General features: G+C 33.9%; 1 protein-coding gene across 2 annotated transcripts; it reads right to left on the reverse strand.

The window, feature by feature from the left end:
- Window positions 1-8,994: 8,994 nt before the first annotated feature.
- On the reverse strand, window positions 8,995-12,639 carry LOC127085749 (G-type lectin S-receptor-like serine/threonine-protein kinase At4g27290). Of its 2 annotated transcripts, none has more exons than XM_051026260.1 (7): window positions 11,230-12,639; window positions 11,010-11,135; window positions 10,743-10,888; window positions 10,450-10,660; window positions 10,116-10,353; window positions 9,744-9,894; window positions 8,995-9,562 (listed from the first exon to the last, which is right to left on the reverse strand). In XM_051026260.1, exons 1-7 carry the CDS (start codon window positions 12,512-12,514, stop codon window positions 9,263-9,265), a joined length of 2,457 nt encoding a protein of 818 aa, XP_050882217.1. In that variant the 5' UTR covers window positions 12,515-12,639; the 3' UTR covers window positions 8,995-9,262. The 2 variants fall into 2 exon arrangements, with proteins under 2 accessions (XP_050882217.1, XP_050882218.1); XM_051026261.1 differs by having other exon boundaries at window positions 11,019-11,135; window positions 11,230-12,638.
- Between the last annotated feature and the right edge of the window lie 4,793 nt (window positions 12,640-17,432).

A 17,432-nucleotide genomic window follows, 5' to 3' on the forward strand; every position in this document is an offset into this window, starting at 1 on the left:
TTCCACTCGCACTATTGATTTTCTTGAAAAAACCGGTTGAATAAACTCACGTCACAATGCGGTTTTCTCAATTCAAACAAATTTTAATACGTGAATATTACATATTGCAAACAAAACTTAATATTTATATGAATAAATACCATATATTTCATCATGTAAATAGTTTATATTAAAATCAAACTTATAAAAAAATACGCTGTTAATATTTTCACGCGTTAACGCAATGAAAAAAACAGACAAACGGATACGAAGTACCCGTTTGAACGCTAATATGTATTATATGAATATATTTATTCTTATTTATACAACTATATAGTATATTTCTTTTCTTATAAATATAATTTAATTAAGATTTAATTAATTTCTTTAATTACTTATACTCCTTAGAATATTTATATCCTATTATATTATATACAAATTCAATAAATATTAAAAAATTCCACTTATATAAATATATGTTCAAGTCATCTATGCGAAAACTCTTAATAATATAATACAACATCAATATTCATTGAGAGATCTCCATTGCAGCTCAGTAGCAGTATAATATGAAGCATGTGTTCCGAAATAGAGACAACACTAACACTTGTCATCTTTAACAATCTTCCCTCACTGCTTATGTGTCAAATAAGCTGAAATCGTGACTTTCCTTTTCGGGGTACACATATAGGATAAATTAGGGGTATTCAAAACCAAACCAAACCAAAACCGCAAAAAATTGCATTTGGTTCGGATGCGTTTGGGTCATTTTTTAACAAAACCGTACGGTTTGGTTTGGTTTGCGGTTTGTATTTGGAAAACCGAACTAAACCAAACCAAACCACATTATGTTACAACTCAAACTTCACTTATCCCACATCCAATCCAAAACTCAAACCTAGTATGCCTTAACCTTACAATCACAAACGATTTTCTCTTACTCGCACTTAGGATTTCAACCTTAAATTTCTCCTAGTAGTACCGTGCATTCTTCTCATCTTTTTTGCCATGTACATTTCACCTTTTCTACTCTAATATGCTCTCTCTTATGTTCTTTCTTTTTCATCTTTTATATTACTGTTTTCTCTTCCAATTACATTTTATCGCACATTTCTTCTCAATCTCGCATCTCCTATGTTCTTTTTTTCATCTTCTCAAATCTCTCATCTCATATGTTTTTTTTTGTTTTATTATAATGTCTTTGATATTATTTTATGCTAGTATTTTATATATGTTTTTTATTTCACTTTTTTCTAATATAATTTTGTGTATGTTGAATGAGGAGTTTTTGTCTAAATATGGTGAATTTTGATGTTATTTAGTAATGTATGAAAGACTAAACACAAAGTTATGTTGTTATCTATAGGTGTATGTATGACTAAATAAAAAGTATTGTTAAAAACCAAATCAACCGAACCAATCCAAACCACATTGGTTTGGTTTGGTTTGGTTTTACTTCTAAAATCTAACCGAACCAAACCAAACCACATGTTTTTTACTCTTGCGGTTCAGGTGATTTTTATCGTCAAAATCACCCAAACCGCACCGTGAACACCCATAGAAGAGACCACTTTAGAATTCTCTTAGTGGTCCAATCTTGGGTGTTTGTTGAATTGTAATTCCTTGTGTCGAATCAAGTTGCTCAACTAAAGTAATGAAGTGTCTAATCACCTAGTGTCTTGAGTTGTATTAGTGTTTCGAAGTGTCGAAGCATGTTGCTTCACACAAGATTTTGACTTAGACCTATTTTTAATAGTGTTAACTATTTTGAGCTTTTATAATTTTGGGATTTGACTTAGGAAGTAAGTTAACATAAATCTATAAATAGAGGGACTAACCCTTATTCTTGTAATGTTGTATTCATAACATTGTATTCACAAAATTTTACAGTTGCAAAGTGAATAAAGAAGTTTTGCACATGTTGTGGGCAGAGAGAAACTTTGCAGAAAATATTTTTCTTGCATGCCTTGAAGCCACTTGGTAGGGCGCATGCATGTATTTCAAATGAGCATAGGCGTAAATTGGTTAGGCGCTTGCATTCCTTGAAGCCATATGCATTGGCGCATGCATACACTACATCAGTGTATGAGCCAATGCATGTGGTGCATGCATTATCTATGTTTCTTTTTAATTTTTAATTTTATATTTATAAATAATTAAATTAAATACTTAAATGAAAAATAATATTATAATATAAAGTTAAAATACATAACAATTGACAAGAAAATTACTGACCCACCCAATTGAAATGTCCCCCTATTCCACATCCAAGTGTGTTAGCCTGTCTTCGAGGTCTCCCACGATTTCCCTTAGGTGTTTGGGGTATTTGAGTGCTGATATGATACAATGGTGGCTAGTGTGAAGGTCTGGTGGAAGGTCCATCAGTATTTGATAGATTTGTCATCATTTCTCCCCAATAACTAGGGGATTATCGCCAACGGCGCTTCCGTAATTGAGCTCAGTGCCCATGTTATCGTAGTTAGGTCATTGTAGTTGGGTGGATTGTGGACGGTATGGTTGCCCGAATTGGGACATTGAGTCATTTTGGAAAAGAAGAAATGGTTCATGTGGTGTACTAAAATTAAACAATGGTTGGGTGTTATGGCGATGAGATATTTGGGTGTTTATTTGTGGGGGGCTACGATGGCACGATGTTAAATCGTATGAATCATCTGGGCTATAGACTGTTATGATGGCTATGTATGGTTGTTGGTGGTTAGGATTTGATTCCTGGTTTTGAGTTTGAGTGTGTGACATGAATTGGTTGCGAGGTTGGGTATTTGGTGGTTGGGTGTATATGGTAGGGTGATAGTGTGAGGTTGGTCGTTGGATTTGGGTGAGTTGACATTTTTCTTGGGAGGGGATTTGTTGTTGGGTGTATGATGACGAAGCTCGTTGGCGTGAATCAATCCAATAAATTGGCTTAGACATAAATTTTGGAGTTGTAACCGACCTAAACCATGCCATATAATGTTGAGTTGGTCTAGTACCATGTATGACTGGTTCATTTAAGATGTGTTGCCGTCGATTACTCCAATGATAACACATCTCTTTTGCGAAGTCTCTCTAATCGGAATAATCCCATTGACCATCAACTCTTTGTTGATGCCAATCTCCCAAACACGTCGAATTTTCTGGAATTTGTTGTTGCATGCCGAACTGCAGTTTTACACAATCACTCTGGTGCATCTCCATAGTAGTGAACCGAATAATTTGTGTTTTTGCTATCCAAACTGCAGCATCATCATGGTTAACCTGATGATCAAGACCCAGATACGGCCTCTAGATAAACTGTATAAGAATATGACATGATTAGAGGATATGTAATTGGATAATTTTTTTAAAAAAATGTAGAGTTGTTTAGTAGTAATACATCGTTTACTCCAATATGGTCTAAAAGATTGTGATAGACTACTACAACGTGTTTGGGCCACCTGTTATAGTTCATCCCTTTAACTGACCGCCTAGATCGAAAAGATTGAAAATATATTAGTTATAGTTAGTTGTAGTATAAAGTCTAATAAATTAGAAGATTAAATATAAACTTACTTTGTTGCACAGGGGAATGTGAATGGCTTGTCGTTGACTGGGGCGAGTGACGGTAGTCTTGACCAGCCCCATGCTTGTAGCAAATAGGCGCAAGAATAAAACGTACAAGTAATGTTTTTGGCATTTTTACACAACGAACTATATAAATGGGGCAAAATAGTCGAACCCCAACTATATGTGCCTATCTTATTTATGTTTCGTAACAACAGAAAATACATAATATTTACCGTATTACCAATACCTTCAAGAAATAAAAAATTACCAAATAAAACCATAATATAACACCGAGCTTTAATTATATTTTCATACTCATTAGATTCTTCGTTTAATGTTATACTTGAATAATATAGTTTAAGATATTTTAAATTAATACCATGGCCCCTAGGTTGACCATAAGACTCTCTCGTAGTTGTGTCTTCACACAAAGGGGCACCCAATAATTCTTCGCATATAGAGTTATCTTGGTTAACTCAACCATGTATGACCTTGCCATCGATACGTAGACCTAACAACATGTAGACATCCTCAAGTGTGACGGTACACTCACCGAAAGGAAGGTGAAATGTGTGGGTCTCGGGTCTCCATCTTTCTAACAAAGCAAAAATAAATTTGTAGTCAGCTGAGTATGAGACTATGTTGAGTAGATTATCAAAATCACATCCTCAAATATATGGTTCTATCAAAGGATCGTGTGGTACATATTCATGTACACGACATCGAAATCTCTTTGGATCCTAATAAAACATAAGTAAGAAATAAGTAAGAAGAAGTAATAAACAATAGAGACATTTTGTTTAGAAATAAGAATAAGAATAAGTAATAAACAATATAGATTAAGTAATAACATACAAAGAGGTTGAGTGTTGCAGAATGGTTGAGTACTGCAGAGAGGTTGGGTGTTGCAGAGATGTTGAGTGTTACAGAGATAGGTTGAGTGTTGTAGTATTTATAGATGAGAAAATAAGTTTGATGATAAGTTGCATTCACGGGAAAGTGTACTTTGCATGTGATGTATATGTGAAGGCTCCATTGGTAAGGGCGCATGCCTTGTATTTTTGCATGCATGTGAGTATGCGCCAATGGTAAGGGTGCATGCCTTGTGTTTATGCATGCATGTGAGTAGGCACCATTGAAGAGGGCGCATGAGTTGCTTTATGCATGTGATCACACACCATTGATAAGGGCGCATGCCTTGTCTTGTTAGGGAAGAAGAATCTTTGCAGAGAATCATGCAGGCGCATGCCTTGGCTTAATAGGGCAGAAGAATTTTGCAGGCGCCATTGGTAAGGGCGCTTGCCTTGTTTTGTCTCTGCATGGAATCCTGGAAGATTCTTAAAAAAGTTGATACGTGATCAGTGCACTTGCCTTATCTTCTGCATGCGTTGCCTTCACCATCTACCTTATTTAACTGCATGTTAATATGTGATTAATGCACTCACCATCAAAAACTAAACTTACCTCTTAAAAAATATCTGCATCACCATATTACATGATCAGTGCCTATACCAAAGGTGAAATATTTGAGTGTCACTTATTCGATTTTTGTTTTCGCAACACCGAAGTAACTCAGTTTACAATAAATAGACGATCAAATTTTTCACATTTGAAACAAATAATAGAAAATAAATTGCAGTGTAGTCAGGTGGGACAAATCATCTACCAAAAATCGGTGTTCTTTGCAGATAACCAAGTAAAGTTTTATCAGTTGAAGATTCGAGATGATGACGATGTTCACCATATTTTTCTCAATCATGAACAATTTGGATACAATGATATAGAGTTATATATATTAACACAACAAAATCAAGTTTCTCAGTTCGTTGATCCGTCACAAGTGTTTTGTGAAACTGATAACGACGAACAAGTTGAAGTTGATGTTGTTGACAAGGAAGAAGAAGAAGAAGTCGAGTTATTGGTTAATGAAATGGTGAATGATAAAGAAGAAGAAAAGCCATTACCAGCTAATATTGTATATTGTCCACCTTAACACATGACAAGCTTGAATTTGGGTGTAGATGAACCTTTGTCAGATATATTTTACAATCCTTATGTGCAAATTCAAGGATCATTGAAAGAAGGAGACAAATTTCGCACAAAAGAAGATTGTGTTAGAGACATTAAAAAGTATCACACAAAATTATTAGTTGATTATAGGGTTGATCGAACTAATGCAACGAGGTAAAGATTTATTATTGAAATGAGTTATGCTTGTTCCAGTTGTCAGCATCTTACCGGAAGAGGAGTGACTCTTGGGAGATAGGTTCTATGGGTCAAGTTCACACATGCTTAATCACGAATCCAATGCAAGACCATCGTAAACTCAACTCTCAGTTAATATGTGATGAAATTTTGTCAGTCATTAGCGATAATCCGTCGTTAAAGGTGAGTACAATAATCTCGCATATTGTAACACAATACAACTATATTCCATCATACAGGAAGACATGGATAATTAGGACTATGGAAGTTGAAAAAGTGTTTGACAATTGGGAGAAGTCATACAAACAAATTCCAAAATACTTGGTGGCTGTTTAATATTATGCTCCAGAGACTATTGTCAATTTGGAAACGTTGTTGGCGTATACCCCATATGAGACTTGTGCCATTGGTAATGGAATATTTCACCGACTCTTTTGGGCGTATCAACCATGTATCAAAGGTTTTTCTTTCTGTAAACCTATTATACAAATTGATAGTACATGGTTGTACGATAAATATAAAGGAACGCTACAGATGGCAGTGGCACAAGATGGCAACAACAACATTTTTCCAATCGCCTTTGCCCTAGTTGAAGGGGAGACTACTGGGGGATGAAGTTTTTTTCTAAAAAATCTCTGATTGCACGTTGCTCCTCAGCCTAACTTATGTTTGATCTCAGACTGACACCCTTCAATAGTGAGTGCCTACAAAAACATTGATAATGGCTGGTAGGATCCTCCGTCGACGCATGTCTACTGCATTAGACATATCACTCAAAATTTTATGCGGGAGATCAAAGACAAAATGTTGCATAAGAAGGTTGTCAACGCAGGGTATGCATTAACAAAACCTTCTTTTAAACACTACCGTGAAGACATCAGATTGTCAAACGCAGATGTAGTAAGATGGATCGAAAATATTCCATTGGAGAAGTGGACTAGGGCATACGACAACGGTCAGCTTTGGGGTCACATGACAACAAATCTTATGAAATCAATGAACTCTGTCTTCAAAGGCATCCGAAACCTACCTATAACCGCTTTAGTGCAAGCAACATATTTCAGGCTAGGGGCGTTGTTTGAGACTAGACGTTCCAAATGGAGTTCAGTGTTACAATCTGGGTAGTTGTTCAGTGATGCTTCAATGAAATTCATTAAAGGGGAAACTACCAAAGCTAATAGACACATGGTCACAATGTTTGACCGTACTAAAGGTTGGTACAGTGTTGCTGAGTCCATGGATCACAATAAAGGCATGTCGAGGGGACATTATCGAGTGGAACTAGATAGAGGTTGGTGCGACTGCGGAAAGTTCCAAGCCTTTTGTATGCCCTGCTTCCATGTCGTAGCGGTATGTTCAAAGGTTCGACAAGATCCATCCAACTTACTATCCAACGTCTACAAAGTCATAAGTCTTTGCAATGTTTACAAAATTATCTTTTCAATGGTAGTAAAAGAGGATTACTGGCCTGCATATCAAGGGGACATTCTCTGGCACAATGAAATAATACGAAGTAAGAAAAAGGGTCGCCCAAACAGCACCCGTATTCGAACCGAAATGGATACGGCGAACAAAATGGTCAGATTATGTAGTTCATGTCGCCAGCCCGGTCATAATCGTACTAACTGTCCCAGTGTTGGAACAAGCACAACAAGATAATTTTAATTGTAACTCTTTTGCTTTATATTAAAAACAACATTCATTTCATATGATAACTTTGTGAGGAAATACCATCACAAACAAATACAACACATAAGCAACACATAAACAACAACACAACAAACTACAACAAATAAAACATCATCACTAACAAATACAACACATAAATAACATAATTATGCGATTACAACAACATAACTATGCGATTACAACCATCAAAACAATTTTGTAAGGAGTATACATCATCCTGTGAACGTCTCTGTCAGTCTTAATATCCACCCATAAACAAACTTCTCCATTTTGTTTGAACGTGGTATCAAGCCATTGAATTCTTCCGATCCTTTCACCATTTGCAATGTCTCCATCTAACAAACAACGGTTTAAGGTCCTGTTAAGACGTTCGAACGTATCTATATTCCAAAGTCGGATCTTTATCGGAGACTACACTACTGAAAAGATTAAATCGACATTTCTCTTGTGAATATATGAATATACACTCATTTTAAAGAAAAGAAAATTGAAGGAGATTGAAGGGAATGGAAGGAAAATGGAAGGAGGGTAAGATGTTATGTGAAAAATTATGGGAGAAATGCTATGTATACATAGATGAGTGCACATGCATGCGTCATTGCTTTGGACGCACACACAGATGGCTACATGTATGCGCCAATGCTTTTGGCGCACACTCACATGGTTACATGCATGCGCCAATGCATGTGGCGTCTTCACATGCATGCGCCATTGCATGTGGTGCCTTCACATGCATGACACAATGCATGCGCTGATGGCTTGAGTGCCTCTTGTTGATTGGATAATAGATGCACAAGTTCAACTGACGCATAAGTAATGAAAATTGGTTATTTCCGTAATTATTTTAAAAAAATATGTTATTTTAGAATTTAAATTGAAAAATATGGTTATTTTTTTAAAAAAATCTCTTTATTGTTTGTAGTTATGTGTTAGTTGTAAACCCATTCAAACCTAAATAAAAAGGATGTTTTGATTTAAAAAAAAAAGATTTTTAAAGTATTACATAGTTTTGTATAAAAAAAATTACATAAATATTTTTTATAAAAACTTCAAATAAAAATTCGATATAAATAGTTAAAATGTTATTTTAGATATTTTATTATTTTATTAAAAAAAATCTAGATATCAAAATTTTAAAAAAATCACTTAATTTTGAAATTATTTCAAATAATTTTTCATAAAAATCATTTTTTAGATACAACATTTCAAAAAAAATTGATTTCGATTATATTTTGATCTTGAATAATATATGTAAATATGTTTATGTTGTATGATTTCAAAATTAGTCTTTCAATTTAAAAAAAAAATCAATATAAAAAAATTTATAATATTTTTAAAAATCATTTTATAAAATCCATTTTTGAAAATAGAAAAGAAAAAATCCATTTTTTAAAACTAAAATTAAGAGGTCCAAAGTCAGACTTTACAATTCAATTGTATTTTGGCATGGATTTCAATCAACTTGTATCAGAATATTAAAATTTGGGAAAAGATTTGGAAACTTGAAGGCAAATGAATGAAATTGCGGCGCTAGAAATCATGAATGAAAGGAGAAACAAAATGCATGGAAAGGTCAGAAACACATAAACATGTTTATTCTTACATTTACTGCATCACTGAAATTCATACATTACAATAATTTTAGAGTCATACTAAATTCATAGATTTGAAAAACTCTTGGCCTCTCCAAGTTACATCTAAATCCAATCACACAAGTTCATGAGAATCTTGAAAACAACCCACACAACAAACATTAGAGATACTCTACAAATCACAAAACCAGATAACTAGCATTAGTAATAAATGCTCTATCTATCTTTATACTCCTTTGAAGCACAATGGCATTCTATCTAGCCTCTAACAATGAGATTGAAGCTTCATTTATTGAGCCCTCCTTTGAAGAAGATTCAGTGCTACTTGTAAAATCTCTTCCTGCATAGAACCCGGGTTTACTTGGTTTCGGGAGTAACTTTCCACCCTTTAACATAAAAACCACAGATGACATGTTAGGCCTGTTTTCTGGTTTCTGTTGTACACACAATAGACCCACAGGAATAAATCTTATTATTTCTGAACAAATGGTCGCATCATATAATACTTCATCCATTAACTCGTGTGGCCTTCCTTCAATCCATAGCCTCCATGCCTAAAATGAAATCAAAGTTAAAGCAAGGTTGCGTAATTGAGTTCAATCCTTACTCATATGAATTAGTATTCATTTTTAAGTTTTTTACTCAACAGAAGATTTATACAAACAAAAAGGAGATAAAGAAAGCAACTAAAAATATTGTCACAAGATAGAGGATCATATACATTTAAAAACTTACATGACCAAGAAGGTTTAGATGATGTAGAGGGTCACAAAATCCGCGATTCTTCCTGCCGCTAATTATCTCAAGTACCACAACTCCAAAGCTAAAAACATCAGATTTTATTGAAAAAGATCCATGCACTGCATATTCTGGAGGCATATATCCACTGCAAAAAAAAGATACAGTGAAGTTAAGAAGAGAAAAAAATATTAAAAGGGGTTGTCAGTTGTCACATAACAGAACTGAAGTTTTAAATAACTTTTCATTACGTGCAACATACAATACTAGTAACATAACTTCTCGTAGAAACTAAAACCAAAATCGATGTAAACTAAAGAGACTAGAGAGTTCTTAAGCCATAAATAGAAATAAGTTATTCGAAATTACTATGTTCCCATCACTCTATTTGTGTTAGCCTCGGCTTGATCTCCCATAAATGATCTGGCTAAACCAAAATCTGATATCTTTGGGATCATATCAATATCGAGAAGAATATTGCTTGTCTTGAGATCTCTATGTATGATTCTAAGTGTAGAATCCTGATGGAGATACAGCAGCCCCCGAGCAATCCCGTCAATAATCTCCAAGCGCTTTGTCCAGTTTAGTAATTTGCTTCGCGTAGTATCTATAACAAATGACACATTCTTAAGTTAGGATGAAAACTACATTATGCAAGAGAAAAACTTAGAGCAATAAATTTGGTTGGTGTGAAAGTTCGAACCGAAAATAAAGTAATCCAAGCTTCTGTTGGGCATGAACTCGTAGATCAACAACTTTTCATCATGTTGAATAGAACAACCGAGAAGTTTTACAAGATTTCGATGCTGAAGTGTTGCCATCAATTTCACTTCATTTTTGAACTCCTCAGTTCCTTGTCCTGATGTTTCAGATAGCCTCTTAACAGCAATCTCTTGGCCATCTACCAATATGCCCTAGTATTATTTCTAGAAATTTTAGTACTTCTAATACTTTCCCAAATAAGGGGATAAATTAACTTGGTAACCAAGACTTTACCTTGTACACTGGTCCAAAACCACCTTCTCCTAACTTGTTTCTGTTAGAGAAGTGATTTGTTGCATTAGTGATGGTTGAAAAATCAAATATTGTTGCCAAATCACCATCCTCCTTCTCCTTCTTGTGTGATAACTTTTTTATAACTCCTGAAGTAACAACTCAAGAGGTTTAACGATAACAAAGCAATCAAACTTTAAGTTGTAACTATTTGAGTACTATTTAAGCACATCATAAACATTTAACATTTACTTATCAAAATTTTATCACCTTGCTTACCAAGCTTCTTTTTAGATGCTAATGTGACCCATATAATAACGATAAGTCCTATAACGAATGCAATAACTCCTGCAAGAGTACCAACACGCTTCAAGTTCCTCTTATTCTTTATTTGATCTGGGATTGAAGTAAATGTCAGTCAAAAAAACAGGCATATAAATAAGCTTTACCAAACAAAGGAAAATGACATCTATAGAGGGAATGAAAATACCAAATTCTGAAGATGCCAGTCGTATGTAAATATCTTGTCCTTGGTCTGGATGTCTTCTCATGTCCACAATGTTGTCAAACCAAAGTAAGCAGCCAGTACCACCATATCTGATATCCAAATTTGCATACGCGGTGCAAGAACAGTTTTTCAAACACACTGTCTTGCATTCCTCAAGGCTCAAGCTCTTGTCGAACCATGATGATGACGTATCCGGCAACTTCATGTTTGTGTACTTAAAAAATCCATCTCCATGGAGACAATTTAAATTTGTTTTCCTTACGCACCCATCAGACCAATCCGATGACTCCCACTTCGGTTTAAATTTTGGCATGAAACCTTCCAAGCATTCACATATTGGAAAGTCGTTAATATTGCAGTTAGAGTTGATACCACACAAGACATAATCATCACACTGGTCTATAGGACGAGAAGATATAGCCTCCCAAATTTGTGTCCTGTCTGACCATACAAGACGCTGTGAATTTCCATATGAATCTAGCACCAATCTAGTAACAGTTGAACTGATCAAAGTTTCATATTGATAAGAGATTTCTTTGTCAGTGAACACTACTGAGAAATTCAAGACTCTATGCATTCTTTGCCAAGAAACACCAGTGAAGAGAAATCCATTCCATGAGCCTCCTCTATACAGAAATCTTGCTCCCTTAGCATTAACCAATTGAGGAAAACCATGTGTGTCTATCCTATATGAACACTCACCTTCAGCAGGATCTTCAGGGCTTCTCCAAGATGTGAGATATCTATATGGACCAGTAACTAAATTACTTTTCAGCTTCATTCCAGCAAGGAAAGTGTTACCGGGATAATCAAAACTTTCCCAAAAAAAGTTCCCAGTGCTGTTTGCATCTTTCACAACAAGGTTTCCAGAATCCAACAACTGCACAAGAGGTGGTTTCACCACGATTCTCGATGAATTGGAGGACCAGACAACGCCTTTCGAGTCATCAAGAATAACAAGATTTCCCTGATCATTGAGTTTCAGCAATCCTGTTGAGTTATGTACAGGGGTGTCTCTATTGGCAACCCACACAATAGTCCTAGGTGATATGCTCTTGTACCATATCCCAAAGTATTGGCGTTGTGGATCTCCAAAGTTGAAAAATCCTGCTTCGAATATTCGAGCTGCAGAAACAAGTGTATCACTGTATTGGATGAATTGATTTGGAGCAATAGTAGTAAAGGTGTTACGTTTAGAGAAAGTGGGCGTAGAGCAAAAGAAGAAAGTACACACCATTAGAAGTATCACTTTATTATGGTACTCCATTGTGTTTGTGTTGGTTTGTCATGATCATTTTCATTTTATCAAATTTTAAATTGAATTGACAAGGCTTAGTCGTCGAAATCTTCCTGTGTGCAAGCTAGTCGATGCAAATTTCAAACAAAATCAACAAGTATGTGGTGTATGATATAGTCTACTCAACTTGAAGCTTGGTATGTTGACCAAATGTTAATGCATTTATTTTCAAGTAAAGACTTTCTAGCCTATTGCGTAACATGAATGATGGAAAGGAAAGGGAGGGTCAAAACTTAAAAGTATGAATATTGCAAAATATTGATATTGACAATTAGCATTGGCTCAAGGTGACTATTCCAAATTCAATTATAGCATTAGCACCAGTTCCCATTATATTAGAGCCGTCTTTTTTGAGGTTCTGCAAGTTGAACTGCATCACAAAACCTCAAATTTCTCGAGATAAAATTATTAGTAAATAGAGTCTCATAATAGATCGGTCATGTTAAACCATAACAAAATCAGATACATATTTATTTTGTAATGGTTGAACCATAACTAACCGAAAGAAGATCTCTAAACACTTAAGACGGCCCTAACTGACACCGTAAGGTTCTTCAGAGCGAGAATGAATGATCTCGTTCAGATTTTACTCAGTCTATTTTGAGAAAACAAACTGTAAAAATGTCTGATACACTTTATATTCAAAGAGAGTGCCACACCTATCCCTCGCTAATTTCCAAATTGCCGCTATATCATGCACACCGGTAACTATTCAACATGCTCATTGTACATTTTCCATTGCGCAGTTTTCAACTCTTTATAAAATTAATGTAGAATTTTTAAGAATTTTTTTACATTTAACTTTTAGTTTGTGCTCTTAGGGCCATCTTAATATTATCCTTACATTATTTACTTTGTTTTCATGAAGTTCTACGGCATGAAGTTCAACGTCCACTTTATTTTACATTTCAATGTTTTTTTAGAGTATTTAAGAAATGTATACTTTGGAGGGATAAAGTTCATTCCTAAATGCAATTACTCGGAGACAAGGGAATTAGTGTCGAGAGCTATTTGCTGATTCTTGCCTAATTTATTTTGTTTCACAATAAAGTTTGTACTTCATGTGTTTAGGGCTCTTCTTCGCTTTTTCTTCTTCTTAACATATATGATATGTTTAACATCACTATTCATATTACATTAATGTTGTTGTTGTTGTTTTTGAACCCCAAAATCTTAGAGGTTTTAATCTTGTTGTTGTTGATTAAACTGAGATTGATGTTATATGTTGTTGTTTTGGTTGAAATAAATATCTTATAGGTTTATTGAGATTGATGTTATAGGTATATTGTTGTTGCTATATTTTTGTTGAGAGATTGTTTTTTAGTTGTTGTTTAATGTTAGTTGTTGTTTAGATTGGGATAATGTTAATGTTGTTTTTATTTATTATTGAGTTTGATTTGTTGATGTTATTGTTGTTGTTGTCTAGTTGGTATATTTAGTAAAGTTTTAAAATCTATATGTTTTGGGTTTAGTTATTGTTATTGAGTTTGAGTTTGGAGACTAAGATTTTTTTTCTGTGATTCTTTGTGCGGCTCTCATCTTGTTCCACTAAACATGTCAAAAAGACATTATAGTGACAGAAAATAAAGTTGAGTTTATTATATCTAATGTCGATTGTTAGTTTCACTAATCCCTCTTTGAACATATAATCTATTAAATTGTTTTTGGAAATAATAATATGAATAATTATGTTCTATTTGAAAAACATCTTACACTAATCAATATTTTTCGGGCATTTTGCAAATCATCATTCATCTCACGTCGTTTGATGGTTAAAATCTCTTAAATACTTTTAGTTTTCCTTCAACTTTTTTTCATATTTGTTGAATGAACAAGTTTGGCAGAAAGTTGAATGAAAACTAGAAGTATTGAAGATATTTTAACCATTAAAGAACAAGAGATGAACAATGAGCTGCAAAATATTTGAAAATCATTAATTAGTGCAATTTGTTCTTCAAATGATTATTTTGTAAACTAATTTGAAAAGTTATATGTTCAGCTAGGGCTAAATACAAGTAATCCACAGTAGATATAATAAACTCAAGCTTATTTTACCCGTCGGTTATATTTCAAAACCGAGGGGATAAGTTTTTTCGCAATTAATATTCCTTGAAGGATCTCACTAGGGATCAATCACATGACATTGCCACTTTACCCCTTGGTTATTTAGAAATCGGTGGGTAAAGTGACAATTTTTCATATCGTTCTTAGTTACCTCGTATGTGTAACCGATGTAACATCTACTGTAGGATGTCTTTTTTGTAGTAGTGGTTTAATGATTTTATTGATTTTATTTTTGTTCTTGTTATTTTTCTTTTGTTGTTATTTTTATTATTGTTGTTGTTGTTGATAATTAATATTTAACGATTGTGTTGATTTTGTTTTGTTGTTGTTGTTGTTGTTGAGATTTAATGTTTAATGATCCAAATGATTTTATTTCGTTGTTGTTTTTATTGTTCTTATTATTTTCTTTTTCTTATTCTTGCTCTTGTTGTTGCTGTTATTATTGTTGTTGTTCTGGTTGTTCTTGTTCTTGTGTTAGAAATATTTTGAATTATATATTATGATGAAAGTTCTCAATGTAGTCAGTCAAAACATGTGGCAAAAATAAATAAAAAAATTGGGTTGATTGACTTTTTGCCACTGTTAGAACTTCCAGCCGTGGTGAAAAGTGGGTTGGATGAAATTTCACCATGGTTGGAAGTTCAAATCATGGTGAAATGTGGGCTGACTACATATCACCACAATTGGAATTTCTAACTATGGTAAAATGTAGTTCGTTATCCATTTTTTCACAACGGACCTTAACTCGTGGTGGAATGTAGTACACTTACTACCACCCCTACCTTACCACGGTTGATCAACTATGATGGTTTTTTTCCAATTGTAGAAGTTTCATTATCGAAGTTAAGACTGCGATTTAGATATGCATCAATAATTTGTAAATTGCATCAATAGTACTAGCAACTATCACAATAATCCAATTTGAAAAGTTATATGTTTATCTAGGGCTAAATACAAGAAATCCACAGTAGATATAATAAACTCAAGCTTATTTTACCCGTCGGTTATATTTCAAAACCGAGGGGTTAAGTTTTTTCGGAATTAATATTCCTTGAAGGATCTCACTAGGGATCAATCACATGACATTGCCACTTTACCCCTTGGTTATTTAGAAATCGGTGGGTAAAGTGACAATTTTTCATATCGTCCTTAGTTACCTCGTATGTGTAACCGATGTAACATCTACTGTAGGATGTCTTTTTTGTAGTAGCGGTTTAATGATTTTATTGATTTTATTTTTGTTGTTGTTGTTTTTCTTTTGTTGTTGTTTTTATTATTGTTGTCGTTGTTGTTGATAATTAATATTTAGCAATTGTGTTGATTTTGTTTTGTTGTTGTTGTTGTTGTTGAGATTTAATGTTTAATGATCCAAGTGATTTTATTTCGTTGTTGTTTTTATTTATCTTGTTATTTTCTTTTTCTTGTTCTTGCTCTTGTTGTTGTTGTTATTATTGTTGTTGTTCTTGTTGTTCTTGTTGTTCTTGTTCTTGTGTTAGAAATATTTTGAATGATATATTTTGATGAAAGTTCTCAATGTAGTCAGTCAAAACATGCGGCAAAAATAAATAAAAAATTGGGTTGATTGACTTTTTGCTATGCTGGACCTTCCAACCGTGGTGAAAAGTGGGTTGACTGACATTTCAGCATGGTTGGAAGTTCGAATCGTGGTGAAAAGTGGGCTGACTACATATCACCACAGTTGGAAATTCTAACTATGGTAAAATATAGCGCGTTATCCATTTTTTCACAAGGAACCTTAACCCGTGGTGGAATGTAGTACACTTACTACCACCCTTACCTTACCACGGTTGATCAACGATGATGTTTTTTTTTCAATTGTGGAAGTTTCATTATCTAAGTTAAGACTACGATTTAGATTTGCATCAATGATTTGTAAATTGCATCAATAGAACTAGCAACTATCACAATAATCCAATTTGAAAAGTTATATGTTCAGCTAGGGCTAAATACAAGCAATCCACAATAGATATAACAAACTCAAGCTTTATTTACCCATCGGTTATATTTCAAAACCGAGGGGATAAGTTTTTTCACAATTAATATTCCTTAAAGGATCTCACTAGGGATCAATCACATGACATTTCCACTTTACCCCTTGGTTGTTTAGAAATCTGTGGGTAAAGTGACAATTTTTCATATCGTCCTTAGTTACCTCGTATGTGTAACCGATGTAACATCTACTGTAAGATGTCTTTTTTGTAGTAGTGGTTTAAAGATTTTATTGATTTTATTTTTGTTGTTGTTGTTTTTATTTTGTTGTTGTTTTTATTGTTGTTATTGTTGTTGTTCTTGATATTTAATATTTAGCGATTGTGTGGATTTTGTTTTGTTGTTGTTGTTGTTGTTGTTGAGAAATAATGTTTAATGATCCAATTGATTTTATTTCGTTGTTTTTTTTATTGTTCTTGTTATTTTCTTTTTCTTGTTTTTGCTCTTGTTGTTGTTGTTATTATTGCTGTTGTTCTTGTTGTTCTTGTTCTTGTGTTAGATATATTTTGAATTATATATTATGATGAAAGTTTTCAATGTAGTCGGTCAAAACATGTGGCAAAAATAAATAAAAAAATTGGGTTGATTGACTTTTTGCCACGGCGGGAACTTCCAACCGTGGTGAAAAGTGGGTTGAATGATATTTCATCATGGTTGAACTTCCAACCGTGGTGAAAAGTGGGTTGACCGACATTTCACCATGGTTGGAAGTTCGAATCGTGGTGAAAAGTGGTCTGACTACATATCACCACAGTTGGAATTTCTAACTATGGTAAAATGGAGCGTGTTATCCATTTTTTCACAACGAACCTTA

The sequence above is a fragment of the Lathyrus oleraceus genome, chromosome 5 (assembly GCF_024323335.1).
Source record: "Lathyrus oleraceus cultivar Zhongwan6 chromosome 5, CAAS_Psat_ZW6_1.0, whole genome shotgun sequence".
Classification (NCBI taxonomy): Eukaryota; Viridiplantae; Streptophyta; class Magnoliopsida; order Fabales; family Fabaceae; genus Lathyrus; species Lathyrus oleraceus.

Excerpts from the sequence above, each read along its gene's own strand:
- LOC127085749 (XM_051026260.1), bottom strand. The coding sequence starts at position 12,514 with ATGGAGTACCATAATAAAGTGATACTTCTAATGGTGTGTACTTTCTTC. Across the intron at positions 9,895-10,115 it reads AATAGAGTGATGGGAACATA|TGGATATATGCCTCCAGAAT; the intron begins GTAATTTCGAAT and ends TTTTTTTTGCAG. Across the intron at positions 9,563-9,743 it reads ATCTAAACCTTCTTGGTCAT|GCATGGAGGCTATGGATTGA; the intron begins GTAAGTTTTTAA and ends ATTTCATTTTAG.